At 51.0% G+C, this 14996-nt stretch overlaps 1 protein-coding gene across 1 annotated transcript in view; it reads right to left on the reverse strand.

The window, feature by feature from the left end:
* doc2b (double C2-like domains, beta) overlaps nt 1-14996 on the reverse strand; it is a 57488-nt gene that overhangs the window by 20244 nt on the left and 22248 nt on the right. The window contains exon 2 of the mRNA XM_055514691.1: nt 13851-13930. Within this exon, the coding sequence (XP_055370666.1) occupies nt 13851-13930 (80 nt within the window). The remainder of the gene's footprint in view (nt 1-13850; nt 13931-14996) is intronic.

The raw sequence follows: 14996 nt of genomic DNA on the forward strand, positions 1-14996 counted from the left end.
TCTCTTGCTTTTCTATAAGCAAGCGGGTTCTAACGTGACGACAAATGATCCCTTCTTACTGTTTTGCTGTTACTGAGGGATGATGGGAGAGGTCAGATTGTCGCCTTCCACAAACACCTGAGCTACAGTATCATTTACACGGCGCTGGGTTTGGCCCGGGATGAACAGACAGCTGCGTCCCGCTCCTGATTGCCCAGGCACACTGTGAATACGCGGTTGATCATAATTACCGGGGGCTGGAGACGAATGGCCGCGTCGGCGCACGCACCCGTTCTCCAGCGGCTCCCTTAGGAAAACGCCCGATGAATGGGGCCCAGATGAAGACGAGCGCCCTTTGTTTGCCTCTGGGAGGACGCGTGGAGTGCATGAAGTCAGTTGGTGTTGGTTGGTCGGACGCCTCAGCACGTGTTCAGGCTGAGCTGGACGTCCAGCGTGGTAGCATCACGTGCCTTTCTTCTATTACTTTACTTTTTCATATTTAGGCAGGGTTTTGCTAAATCGAACCAGATGGGACTGGTGGTTACTGCGGCAACACATTAGCCATGTATAATTGGCAATAATTTATACAGTTTTGATTGCTTGGATTTGTGTGTTTGTTGTGCCTCTAATCTATTTCTCCTGATCTTCTCTTTCCTACCAGGAATAAAGCTGTTTTCTATAAAAAAGCTGACAAACATTCAAATTAATGTGGTGCAAACCCGTGAACACGCTAAGCTTTATGAACCCAGGTTTCAGCCTCTCCATCGTCCAGGGCATATGTCTTCATTATCATATCTGACTGGCCTGGTAACACACAGGTGGAGGAAGCATTAATCACCCGGGGCTGCGAATAACAGGATGGATGAGTCAGGGCACTGATCTCACCCCGACGGCTGATCCGCCGTCAGGTTAAAGAAGGGGTCGACGCTTCCGGGACCACCTGGGATCAGTGAAGGTGCTGAGGTCAAGGCTACTTGGAGCCAGCCTGAAGTGATGCAAGTAGGCAATATGAAAAGCTGACAGATGGGTCCTATTCATCATCAATAAGTGTCAGCGCTGGGGATCCAGAGGCTTAAGGAGGAAAGAGGAGGAGGAGGAGGTGTCTGTGTTGCATGGAGGATTCTGTGCCAGACATGGTACCACAGTGTGTCATGGTTCTTTTGCATTTCGTCACGATGGAGACAAACTAACAATTAAATAGGTCATAGGTCACTTCACACACATAAAAAAGCTTGATCATTTTATTATTTATATTGCTTCATGAGTTATTGGACTCATATTGAGATGTTGGCAGCGGTGACACTCCTTTTGTTCTAATACAATATTTATGCCAACAGACATCAATCATTGGTCCTTGATTTGATTTGTCGCACCACTTTGTCTTCCCCCTCACTTGAAGGTAACCACAGTGTGGAACCAAGGTGTCCATCAGCGGCACAACGAGACCTTTTGAATGATTTTCTTACTGGATAGTCTGATACAGGGTGAGTTGGTTCAACCGAATCATAAATAACCCCCACAGTAATTACAGATGGCCGGAGCAGGTTGACCTTTCAGGTGATTGTAGTCAGTGATCAATAACTTTGCTGTTGTCACCATTTGTTTACTCCATTTTATTCAGATAACGCGTGCTGGGGAAATGATCAGCACGAATCACAGTGATAATGGGGGGGAGCTCAGAGGAGGTTCAGTGTAAAAGCTAAAGGCTGGTGAGGGTTTTAGTCAGGGATCACTGGGTCTGGATCTGGATGGATAAGGAGTGAGGAGTGGAACTTACAGGTACACTCAAAAAAAGAATCAGGCCCAAAACGTTGACTTTATGCAGAAGCATGTCAATTTTCCATGTAATTTCTTCACATAAATACTATGTAGGAGGTGACATTTAATGTAAAGTCTTTCAGTCAGGTTTGGGTTATGCCATTAAATAAAGGATTACATAAAGTTAATGCAGTTTTAAACATAAACTGTATGTTTCAAACACTGAAAACATAGCTGTCAACATAATTAAAAATTATATAGTTAATGCTCAATAAAGTAGCAACTCCTTCAACACTGTCACAAGTGATGCTCAAGTGGCTCAGTAACATTTTTATCTGAAAAGCAGAAGATTGTCAGTTTAAGCTCAGTTTGCTCCATCAGAAAACAGAGTTTTCCCAAAGGGATCAGTTATCTATGTCTTTTCCTATTTCATGTAGATATTTCCCAAAACCATAAACTGATGAAATAGTTAACGTTTATGTGGAATTCCTCATTACCTGTGTCACGATCTGGGTTTTGTGTCTAGTTGTTTCCGGTTTTATTTTGGTAATCTCCCGGTCTCTGTTTTTGGTTTGAGCTTTACTTCCGGTTTTTGTTCTTCTCACAGCTGTTCCCTGTTAGTACCGGTCCGCATTATCCACACCTGCACTTCATCGGCTATTAGTTCACTTTGTATTTAACCACCACCTTTGTCCTCGGTTCCCGGCCAGATCGTTGTTTGTGTTTCTTCAGTGTCCCAGTTTCATCAGCGTATTCGAGTTCCATGAGTGTATGTATGTTTCATCGCCTGACCCTGGACTGCTACTGACCGTGAGTTTGTCTCATCCCTGCCTGTACTTTTGCTGAGCCTCTTTGTGTACGAACCCTGCCTGGACATTGGACTCGAGATTGCCTGCTCCCCTTGTTACTGCTTTAAGCCCTCCCGTGTATGACCTGGACCGTTTGACCGTGCTTTGGAGAATAAACTTTCTTTTGATCATAACCCTGCCTCCGTGCTGCGCATGTGGGTCCTTTCATTGCCGCCCCCTGACAGAACGATCTGGCCAAACTTGGACCCAGCCAGCACTTAGCCTCCGGTCAGGTCAGTGACTGTTTTTCCTTGTTTTTTTTTACGGCGAGTATAACTCTCCCGCGGAAGTATGGAGTTTACCTGCGCCGAGCTACCCAGCGACCTACATGTTTATTTCGAGATCCTCGCGGAGGATTACCGACGGGCTAGTAACCCGAAGGACCAGCGCTGCGCCGTGGAGGTGGCGATATTGACGCTGGAGGACGATGACACCGCGTTAGATCACCCCAGTGTTCGTTGCCTCTATGAGCGACTGTGCGCGAAGTCGGACGAGCTAAGCGACGCGCTCTGCACCACGCCAGCGCCGGTCGCACCGCCGATGGTTTCGGTTTCCTCCTCCCCGCCCCGTCGGATCGTCGTGCCTACACCAACCTGCCCAGCTCCATGGTTGTTTCCCTGGGAGGATTTCCTGCTCCCACGCGGTCCTCAGTCTCCAGTCCAGCCGCGCGCTGCTCAGTCTCCAGTCCAGCCGCGCGCTGCTCAGTCTCCAGTCCAGCCGCGCGCTGCTCAGTCTCCAGTCCAGCCGCGCGCTGCTCAGTCTCCAGTTCAGCCGCGCGCTGCTCAGTCTCCAGTTCAGCCGCGCGCTGCTCAGTCTCCAGTTCAGCCGCGCGCTGCTCAGTCTCCAGTTCAGCCGCGCGCTGCTCAGTCTCCAGTTCAGCCGCGCGCTGCTCAGTCTCCAGTTCAGCCGCGCGCTGCTCAGTCTCCAGTTCAGCCGCGCGCTGCTCAGTCTCCAGTCCAGCCGCGCGCCGCTCAGGCTCCAGTTCAGCCGTGTTTTGCCCAGTCTCCAGCCCAGTCGTGTTTAGCCCAGTCTCCAGCCCAGTCGTGTTTAGCCCAGTCTCCAGCTCAGTCGTGTTTAGCCCAGTCTCCAGCTCAGTCGTGTTTAGCCCAGTCTCCAGCCCAGTCGTGTTTAGCCCAGTCTCCAGCCCAGTCGTGTTTAGCCCAGTCTCCAGCCCAGTCGTGTTTAGCCCAGTCTCCAGCTCAGTCGTGTTTAGCCCAGTCTCCAGCTCAGTCGTGTTTAACCCAGTCCCCAGTTCAGCCGCGTGCTGCCCAATCCCCAGTTCAGCCGCGTGCTGCCCAATCCCCAGTTCAGCCGCGTGCTGCCCAGTCTCCAGTCCAGCCGAGCCCTGTTCAGTCTCCAGTCCAGCCGAGCCCCGTTCAGTCTTCAGCCCAGTCGAGCCCAGTACAGTCGAGCCCAGCCCAGGTCTCAGTACAGTCGAGCCCAGCCCAGGTCTCAGTCCAGCCGAGCCCAGCCCAGGTCTCAGTCCAGCCGAGCCCAGCCCAGGTCTCAGTCCAGTCGAGCCCAGCCCAGGTCTCAGTCCAGTCGAGCCCAGTTCAGTCGAGTCCTGTTCCGGCCCCAGTTCAGTCGAGTCCTGTTCCGGCCCCAGTTCAGTCGAGTCCTGTTCCGGCCCCAGTTCAGTCGAGTCCTGTTCCGGCCCCAGTTCAGTCGAGTCCTGTTCCGGCCCCAGTTCAGTCGAGTCCTGTTCCGGCCCCAGTTCAGTCGAGCCACGTTCCTGTCCAGGTTCCAGTACAGTCGAGTCACGTTCCTGTCCAGGTTCCAGTACAGTCGAGTCACGTTCCTGTCCAGGTTCCAGTACAGTCGAGTCACGTTCCTGTCCAGGTTCCAGTTCAGTCGAGTCACGTTCCTGTCCAGGTTCCAGTTCAGTCGAGTCACGTTCCTGTCCAGGTTCCAGTTCAGTCGAGTCACGTTCCTGTCCAGGTTCCAGTTCAGTCCAGTCACGTTCCTGTCCCGGTTCCAGTTCAGTCCAGTCACGTTCCTGTCCCGGTTCCAGTTCAGTCCAGTCACGTTCCTGTCCAGGTTCAGTTCAGTCACGCGCAGGTCGTGTCCCAACCAGAGGGCACCACCTGTCGCACAGGTGCTATGCACACCCGATCAGGCCCGACGTCTGTTCCGTCGAGCTCGGCAGCGGCAAGTAGCCATGCCAGCTCCAGAGGAGACGCCGTCCCAGTTCTTGTCGGCCATGTTGCGGCCGTTCCTGTCGGCCATGTTGCGGCCGTTCCTGTCGGCCATGTTGCGGCCGTTCTAGTCCCTGTTCCTGTTCCTGTCGGCCAAGTAGAGGTCGTTCCTGTCGGCCAAGTAGAGGTCGTTCCTGTCGGCCAAGTAGAGGTCGTTCCTGTCGGCCAAGTAGAGGTCGTTCCTGTCGGCCAAGTAGATGCCGTTCCAGTCCCTGTCGGCCAAGTAGATGCCGTTCCAGTCCCTGTCGGCCAAGTAGATGCCGTTCCAGTCCCTGTCGGCCAAGTAGATGCCGTTCCAGTCCCTGTCGGCCAAGTAGATGCCGTTCCAGTCCCTGTCGGCCAAGTAGATGCCGTTCCAGTCCCTGTCGGCCAAGTAGATGCCGTTCCAGTCCCTGTCGGCCAAGTAGATGCCGTTCCAGTCCCTGTCGGCCATGTTGCGGCCTCTGTCGGCCATGTTGCGGCCGTTCCAGTCTCTGTCGGCCATGTTGCGGCCGTTCCAGTTCCTGTCACCCTCGGAGCCGCAGCGCCCGCCGGCCTCCAGGAGGAGGCGGCGCCGGCTGCAGTCCCCGCGCACCTCCAGGAGGAGGTCGCGCCGGCTGCAGTCCCCGCGCACCTCCAGGAGGAGGTCGCGCCGGCTGCAGTCCCCGCGCACCTCCAGGAGGAGGTCGCGCCGGCTGCAGTCCCCGCGCACCTCCAGGAGGAGGTCGCGCCGGCTGCAGTCCCCGCGCACCTCCAGGAGGGAGGTCGCGCCGGCTGCAGTCCCCGCGCACCTCCAGGAGGAGGTCGCGCCGGCTGCAGTCCCCGCGCACCTCCAGGAGGAGGTCGCGCCGGCTGCAGTCCCCGCGCACCTCCAGGAGGAGGTCGCGCCGGCTGCAGTCCCCGCGCACCTCCAGGAGGAGGTCGCGCCGGCTGCAGTCCCCCGCGCACCTCCAGGAGGAGGTCGCGCCGGCTGCAGTCCCCGCGCACCTCCAGGAGGAGGTCGCGCCAGGCTGCAGTCCCCCGCGCACCTCCAGGAGGAGGTCGCGCCAGCTGCAGTCCCCGCGCACCTCCAGGAGGAGGTCGCGCCAGCTGCAGTCCCCGCGCACCTCCAGGAGGGGGTCGCGCCAGCTGCAGTCCCCGCGCACCCCCAGGAGGGGGTCGCGCCAGCTGCAGTCCCGCGCCCCCCCCAGAGGAGGGGGTCGCGCAGCTGGCGCGCACCCCCAGGAGGGGGTCGCGCCAGCTGCAGTCCCCGCGCACCCCCAGGAGGGGGTCGCGCCAGCTGCAGTCCCCGCGCACCCCCAGGAGGGGGTCGCGCCAGCTGCAGCCCCCGCGCACCCCCAGGAGGGGGTCGCGCCAGCTGCAGTCCCCGCGCACCTCCAGGAGGGGGTCGCGCCAGCTGCAGTCCCCGCGCACCTCCAGGAGGGGGTCGCGCCAGCTGCAGTCCCCGCGCACCTCCAGGAGGGGGTCGCGCCAGCTGCAGTCCCGGCGGACCTCCAGGAGGGGGTCGCGCCAGCTGCAGTCCCCGCGCACCTCCAGGAGGGGGTCGCGCCCGTCGCAGTCCCGGCGGACCTCCAGGAGGGGGTCGCGCCCGTCGCAGTCCCGGCGGACCTCCAGGAGGGGGTCGCGCCCGTCGCAGTCCCGGCGGACCTCCAGGAGGGGGTCGCTCCCGTCGCGGCTCCGGCCGCACCTGCATCGGTTCCTGGCGGCTCGGCTCCGGCCGCACCTGCATCGGTTCCTGGCGGCTCGGCTCCGGCCGCACCTGCATCGGTTCCTGGCGGCTCGGCTCCGGCCGCACCTGCATCGGTTCCTGGCGGCTCGGCTCCGGCCGCACCTGCATCGGTTCCTGGCGGCTCGGCTCCGGCCGCACCTGCATCGGTTCCTGGCGGCTCGGCTCCGGCCGCACCTGCATCGGTTCCTGCCTCGTCCCCACGTCTGCCTTCGCCTCCGGTTCCTGCCTCGTCTCTGGCTCCGCCGCCGGACGGGTGGCCTCGCCCTCGGTACCTCCCGCTGCTTGGATGGCGCTGCCTCCTGCGGCGCCGTCCCCCTCGACTCCTCAACCGCCCGGATCAGCGTCCGCCAGGAGGACATCGCCGTTCGGGGAGATCCCCGTGGACGCTGGCCCAGCCCAGGGGCGCTGGGTGTGCCTCTCTGCCTCAGAGGGGGCAGAGGCGGCTGGGCAGGATCTCGCCGCGTCTCCACCCGCCTTAAGAAGGAGCAGCGGGACGTTTCGGTTATTCATGCACCCTGGACTTCTCTCATGGACTCTGTTCTTGTTTCATGGACATTCGTGTTGGTTTCTTGATTTTGGGACTCGGTCTTGTTCTGTTTTTCTGTTAGGTCCTCTGGTCTGTCGAGTTCGGGCGTGAGTTTTGTTTTGATGGGGGTTCCCGTTCTGCCCTCCCCCAGTCCGCCCTCCGCCCGCCCTGTCGGTGTTCTGTGCGGGTTGTTTTTGGTTCTGTCCCTCCGCCGGTCCTCCCTCCGCCCGCCCTGCTCGGGTTTGTTGTTTTTTGTTTGGTCGTCTGGAATCCGCCCTTGGGGGGGGGGGTACTGTCACGATCTGGGTTTTGTGTCTAGTTGTTTCCGGTTTTATTTTGGTAATCTCCCGGTCTCTGTTTTTGGTTTGAGCTTTACTTCCGGTTTTTGTTCTTCTCACAGCTGTTCCCTGTTAGTACCGGTCCGCATTATCCACACCTGCACTTCATCGGCTATTAGTTCACTTTGTATTTAACCACCACCTTTGTCCTCGGTTCCCGGCCAGATCGTTGTTTGTGTTTCTTCAGTGTCCCAGTTTCATCAGCGTATTCGAGTTCCATGAGTGTATGTATGTTTCATCGCCTGACCCTGGACTGCTACTGACCGTGAGTTTGTCTCATCCCTGCCTGTACTTTTGCTGAGCCTCTTTGTGTACGAACCCTGCCTGGACATTGGACTCGAGATTGCCTGCTCCCCTTGTTACTGCTTTAAGCCCTCCCGTGTATGACCTGGACCGTTTGACCGTGCTTTGGAGAATAAACTTTCTTTTGATCATAACCCTGCCTCCGTGCTGCGCATGTGGGTCCTTTCATTGCCGCCCCCTGACAACCTGTACATCAGGTTTTTGAACAAAACACAAGCTTTATGTGTAGAACTGCATTAATGTATTGTAATCTAATTGCATAACCCTGCTGACCAACCTGTTTCATAGATTTCAAGTAAAGGTTACTTGATCTTTTTTACACATAATATATGTTTGAGCATATGCGTTACGTTTATGTAAAAAAAATACATATACATAATAAATATGTTTTATTAGGGGCAAGAATCGTTGTTTTGAGTGTACAGTGTTTGTAGAGAACAAGCAGCAACTTACCTTCTTGTATCTGGGGACAGGAAGCTGTTTGTCCAAGCAAACGCAAAGCACCGACATAAAGGAGCATGCAAAAGAGCGAAGTGGAGGAGAAAAGAAACACAACAGATGGGGGTTAAAGTAAAAGGCATGCAAAAGCAAGATCAGAACACACACTGAAGCACTGATCGGCTACAGTACACGAGGAAACCTTCATAGCCAGATAATTAGAACACACACGCGAAGGGTTAACATTTAGAAAGTGCTTCTGTGCAACGCATGGAAACCTAGAAAGAAAATCACTCCATGCTTCACTACCTGTTAGATTTTCATATTAAATCAATGTCGCCCACTCACTTAAATGAGACTATTAACCTTTGACCCCTTCAGTGAACGCGCTTCACGCGACCGCGAGTAATGAGCTGACAAACGTTTTGTGAAATCACAGCACGGCTCCGTGCGCTCCACGAACGGTCGTCACGGTGACAACAACCTCAAGAAACAAAACGCAGAAACTTCATCTCCAGCTGTTCCCCAACACGCGCCTCTGCGCTCGCGTCTCACGGGTAATTTACCGTTTACTGACACTCTGCGTCCACGGGTGGACAGCGGCAGACGAGGAAAAAAAAACAAAAAAAACAAACAGACGTGACAATTGATTTCGATGCAGCCGGAGCCGCTGCTCGCTTCATCCTTCGACAACGCCTGTTTGACATTTCATCAATATTTAGGCCTGGAACGCGACAAGCCGCACAATAACAATAAAGCATTTCTCTGCTTTTATTCACTGTGACGCGGGGATTACTGGCAAGTTGTTTTATGAAGCCGTGCGAAAGGAGCGCCTCAAAAACAGATAAAACACAAATGATGAACACAAAAGAGACGAAACGCGTCTAAGAAACCGAGCCGGAGTGTTTGTGTGTTTGTGTGTGTTTGTGTGCGTTTGTGTGCTCCCACACGCCAGTGTGGGTGTTCCCGGGCAGCGAAAGGCCAGGCCGCAGTATGCGGAAGAGAACGATAGGCTGCAGTGCAGACGCGGCTGGATAAACAGGTCCCGGATAAGCAATTGAAGAGTGAGACAGCGTCTGATTCACTGATAAGGGCAGGAAAGCGTCGTACGGAAGGAGGCGCCGCTAACACGTGATGCGCGTGATTGGACGTTCTGTGAAGCATCCAGCTGCCTGCAAAACATCAGGATTTACTAGCAAAATAAAAAACAACATGCTGCTCAGCCATGTGTAGCAGGTCCTTGGCTTTGGTACATGGGACTAATCAATTACTGGATGAATGGCCATGAATCTGGTTATGGATCTTCATGCTTTGCTGTTCTACGTGTTTTATTTCTAGTGCCGCTTCCAGTGAAGAAGGAGCTCCATTTTTGTGCGTTCAGTTCAACTCATTCTTAAACACGTTCCTCTGTGGAGGTGGTCTATTTACTCGGCCGTGCGGCGGTGGCTCCCATTTCCTTCCCGGAGGGCAGCATCCACTGTATCAGGCCCCATGCACTGTGATTTGCATTAGGTGGCTTCATGAACACTTCCAATTATTTCTTAATCCTCCAGCCGCGCTTCCTTTGAATTTCCCCGAGCGTTCTGCTTTGTGCTTTCGGGGTCATCCAGGCCTCGCACTCACTTCGAGGGAGAATGGCCACAGAGCCGAATCATTTCCACTAAAGTCCTGTTTGTTTATCTGTGTGCTTATTGCTGAACTCTGGCACATTTCTAACCTTTTTCCTTTGAGACCTTTCTTCTGCAGTCGCTCCTGAAGCGTGGTTGCAGTATTAGTAGTGCGCGTCATTGATTGGGCTCTAACTTGAAGAGCCTCCGATTCACCATGATGTGACGTTTGAAGGAAACAATGAGCTCATCACTGCCATCAAACAGCATTTATTCAAACATTTCCAACCACAGCAGCTTCTCCTCCTTCAGGTGTGACTGATTATTATTATTATAGCTCCCGGCGCTGCACACCAGCTGATAATTGGCCTGAGACTCGGGACTTTCTAGATGGCAGGTCATCATCACTATGTTTCCAACACTTCAGTACATCTGCTCATTTGTCAAAGTGACAACGTGATCAATTCTCCTATTGTATATTGAGGTTGGACTCAAATGTGCACTGAGACTGGATCTAAAACCCTGAAATATGAAAGTTCTTGACCTTTTAAACCAGAATTCAACATGTGATATTCTGAATTAAGACACAAGGGAAATGTCACTGACCTCGATGCTTGAAGCCATTGACTTCATTGCATCTTACTGGTTTCAACCCACTGTAACGCCTCGAGCTACTCCACCGACGTCCGAGGAGTCGAGGCTGAGTCATGCTGAACAATTCGCTAAAGTCTCACTGGGAAACATGTATGTGAGTGTGAAACACCCCAAAGGCTGAGATGGAGACAAACCTCTTTTATCTGTGCCTGAGTCACCATGATCCCACATGTCCTTCCAAGTGCTGCCAACAGCAGCGAAGACAATGTAGAGGAAGTGCTGTTAGCCCTTTGCTATTTCCGTCTACATGCATGTAGCCCATTTTAAATCAATTAAAGCCCATTTCAAAGGGATGAAATTGATTTATTTTTATCATGTGAGCCAATACAGTGGATGCGGTGTGAATCATTTAGAGGAGCGAGCAGCCTGTGAAGATGGAGAGACACCTGTGAACTGTCAGGCCTGATGCTGCTCATACAAAACATTAATATGTCCCTAAAATGAATTCTGTGTTATTATCAAGGCGAAGGATCTGCAGTGACGACGTAATGATGGTCTTTGTCCCTCAGGTTCATTATCAGCAGTCAAATGGGCTAAATTACATCTAATCAGTGTGGGAGAGTAGAGCATCATTGAGAATGATGGATCTTTTTCCAGTAATAAAAAATTGTCTCCAATTTCAAAATGACAAATAACATTTTATGCTCTCAGCTTTGTTTCTGTTTTCCTGGAGAATCTGACTATATCCCATGAATTTGTGCCATGATGTTTATGAAAATGAATGTCTGCAGCAGTCTGAGATTTTAAACATCATAAGGAACAAACTGTGATTATTGTCTCCATCATTTTCATCCTAAGGCACTTACAGCAGAGAGGACCTCAGTGACAGAAGCCTCCTTTTAAAGCAAGGTCGAGGCACAGGGCCGTGACCGGTCGTAGTGAGATGTTGCTTTGATCTTCTTCGTTTAGAGCCTCAGTTTTCCCGTCAGGCTGAAAATTCAAAACAAAGCTCCCAGCGACACTGGAAATAGCGCCGTGGGACAACAAGGTCGGAAGGTTTCATGCTATAAAAGTCCTGCAGTAAGAGGAAAATCACTGTTTTCAAGGAAGGAGGAAAAAAGGGTTGTGAGGCAACATTTTCCTGTGCAATCGAAGACTTCATTAAAAAAGTAAAAGGTAATTATCCAACAGTTCTGACTCTCCCCTTGTTGACTTGTCAAGGCAAAGGATTTAATTAAATGTTAACAAGAGAGAGTCTATGGGCTATTTGTCGTACTACCTTCATCCTTATTGCATGGCTCAGAGCACTTCTTTTCCACTTACAGATTAATTCTAAAGTACATTACTAAGTGCAGCTGGCGAGAGACCCGGAGGCTTCTTACTTTGAGTGTATACAGTGCATTATACAAAAAATGGGCCTGCGTCTGCACCACAACCTACAGCTCCCGTGCCCATAACAACCTGGATGAAAGGCTGCAGATTGTGCAAGCACAACATTTACTTTAGTTTTACTGAGCATAATGAGTAAAGCACTTATAACATTCAATAAGTGAAACAGGGCTGAAGTAATTTTCTGTGGCTTTTGTTATTTTCGTGTACTTATGGGAGTAAGTGAATTACTCATTGTTTCCTTTTAAAATCACACAAAGCCCTGAGAAAAGACGAAAGTAAAAATGTACCATTATACAGAAGAAACAAAGTGAGAATGCTGCGGAGCTGATTGGCATCTTTAATGAAGGGCAGTAACGCGGGTCTGTGTGTCGCATGTCGGTTGGGTGGATGAGGGGGCGATCAAGGGCTGAGACACATTGAGATGCATCGGGCCTGCTAGGGTTCCTTTCATGATGAAGCTGCAGAACCGGACTTGTTTGTGCGTTGGACATAACACGGGTCTCGTGGAGCAATCGTGACAAAACACTGCTCTGCAGCACAACAACACAGGTTATTTTTACCAAGGCAAACACCAAGAGGTACGATGCGAATTAGTTATAATGAGGAGGTTAAAAAGGGATGTGAGCACTAAATTGCCCCAAACTGTGTTTTTACCCAATTTCCATTTATCATTTAAGCTATGGTGGAGTTCAGGGAGTAAAATAGGACTATCTCCAAAGTGGTCTCATTACAGAGGTTTGAAATTAGACCGATAATAAGTGTGTCATCAGCATACAGTATGTAAAAAGAGTGAGATTAGTGCAGATTTCATCTGCAGTGTCAAGGGCAGTGTTGAGGAATAAAGTAGCGTTACCCTTCAGCGGCGCCTACAATCTGACGTCCAGCAGATTTATCTAAACCTGACAGGTTACAACCGTGCTCAGAGCCAATGCAAAGTCTGGTATCGCTGCAGTAACTTCAAAGTGCTAAAGGCACAGAATAATATACCGCCGAGGTCAGAATGACGGATGGACAAGGCTTCAAATGCTTCAAACTGTCGAGGCAGGACATCTTGTTTTAACATTCACCCATCGGTTGTATGACTTGGCCTCAATCTGCCCTAAATCAAGAGTCTGTCCCATGAATGGACAGAACGCTGTACAGTAACATCAACTGGAGCAACCTCAGCACTAGCAGCACCCACCACATAAATTCTATGGTCTCGAAGACCAATGAGGGATTTAGTGAACGGATCAAATCAGGCAAATGGCTCTATACAGTATCTGAGGCCGAAAAGGCGTTTTTCCTGCTTGGCTGCGCAACAGCTGAAGTCCAGCAGCAGAACAGTATAGAAAATAAGCACCATAAATCAAGATGGCCGGCTGCCCGCTCTGCTGTCCAACACGCCTGCCAAGACCGGCTCCTCTGATGCCCACTTTCCTCCATATCAGCTCTTCAGCCAGACAGATAGGAGAAGTTATGGCCGGTGACGGCTGCCGCGGTCGTCACGGCCACCACTTCATCACATCACGGGACGGGGAATGAAAAAGGACAAAACCCCCGCACACATATGCATCCTTTACTGGATCAACATTAATGAATGGCACGGTTCAGTCATCACTTCCTGCTTCACAGTGAACATCCAGGATCTTTTTTAGATGAATTTAGCCTTTAATAACCACTTGTTTAGCTCTGCTTTGGTCTCCACCAGAACATATCCGGTCCGATAAATGACGGTATACGACCTGCTGCTGTAATTAGCTTGATTAGATTCATTTGACGCCTACTGAGCTTAGAGACAAAACGAGCTGGATTCACATTCTCGCCCTGCTTGTTTGCAATATGCTTGAGAAATAAGTAAAGCCTTCTGAGATGAAAATAGATGTAAATATCACTCTCACAGAACAGTGGGATGTGTCGAGTCGCTTCTCCACAGCCTTTTTGCCAGTGTGTGTAGGTTGACACAAGTAGGTTGTAGCAAAAATATTTATATGTCATAGTCTTCTTACTGAATTAGGTAAAATTATTAAAAAAAAAAAAATCTGTCTGTTGATTTGTACGGTTTTCTATTTATATAGAGTTAGAGTGGGTGCAATAAATTATTCATTTAACATAAACCGCAGACGATGAACCATTGGGACGAATCAGGGACGTCACGGTTGACATCATCGTCGCCATCGCTCACCTTGGCTTTGTTGATGGTGCAGTGCAGCGCATTGTTCTCCTGGTCGTACAGCAAACTGAATTCCAAGGTCCCCAGTGTAGCTGCGAAGCAAAGATAGGAAGAGAAGGAGGCAATGAGTGTCTGTGAAAACGGCAGAAACACCTTCACTCTGCCTACCTGCTATTAGCACTAATGGGAAACGGTGTTATTAGCAGTGGCTTAAAAAGCAGGCTGCTTTTTAGACATTTTTCTACAAACTGTGAAGCTTTTATAAATAATAAATAATAAATAATTCACGTGTTTTGTTGGTCCAAATTAGTTCCCACCTAATGTGAGATGGGTGATAAATAATGGAGCTACTCATTAATTATTATTTCTTGTGATGCCTTGAAAAAAAAAAGGCAATCTCAATCTCAACAAACAAGCAAACAAGACAAAACAAATCAGATAACAATGAAAACTCATTAAAAGTAATTAAAGAAAAGCAAGAGTGGAATGCAGCTCAGCCGAAGCCTTCAGCGACACAATGATCCGCTCTCACTGAAGCCTCAAACCAGGACCTCCATCAATGTTAAAGCCCCATAAAGAGACGCGCCATCGATAGTTGGCCAGCCTCCAATGCATTACATTTTAGTGTCAGCACTACATTTACTGTGTTTGTGATTAGAGTCCTGAGTCTAGTAAGCAGCAGTGAATCATTGCCCCCGTAGACTGAAGCTCTTCAGCGTCTCCTCCTCCAGAACCGCCCGGATCACGACTTTCAGCCGGCGTCATCAAACCAAAGGTTTTCTGTCCAAACTTTACCTTGATGTAATTAGTTTTGACAGAAGAACTGCTGAGTCATCAGTTAAGTAAATCACTGTCACGCCTCATTACGTGTGTGAAACTAGGTTTTATGCACATTGTGCTAAAACATAACGCTGCGATAACAAATGAATTGTTTCTCACTATATTTACTGTACATGCAGTGGTCCTACATACTGTACACACTGTATGTGTACTGTAAATTCCTGTCTAGATTTTCTTCAAAACATGAATATTTAATAGGCTGTAGCATTGCCTGTGTTTTTCCATTTCGGTATTCAGGCCAGCAGTGGGATCCTGTCAGGCCGTTTGTGGAGGTGCTGCTTCTATCACTGCAGATGCGTGGACCATCTGGATAGCTGA

This window comes from Betta splendens, chromosome 14, assembly GCF_900634795.4.
Source record: "Betta splendens chromosome 14, fBetSpl5.4, whole genome shotgun sequence".
In the NCBI taxonomy this organism is placed as follows: Eukaryota; Metazoa; Chordata; class Actinopteri; order Anabantiformes; family Osphronemidae; genus Betta; species Betta splendens.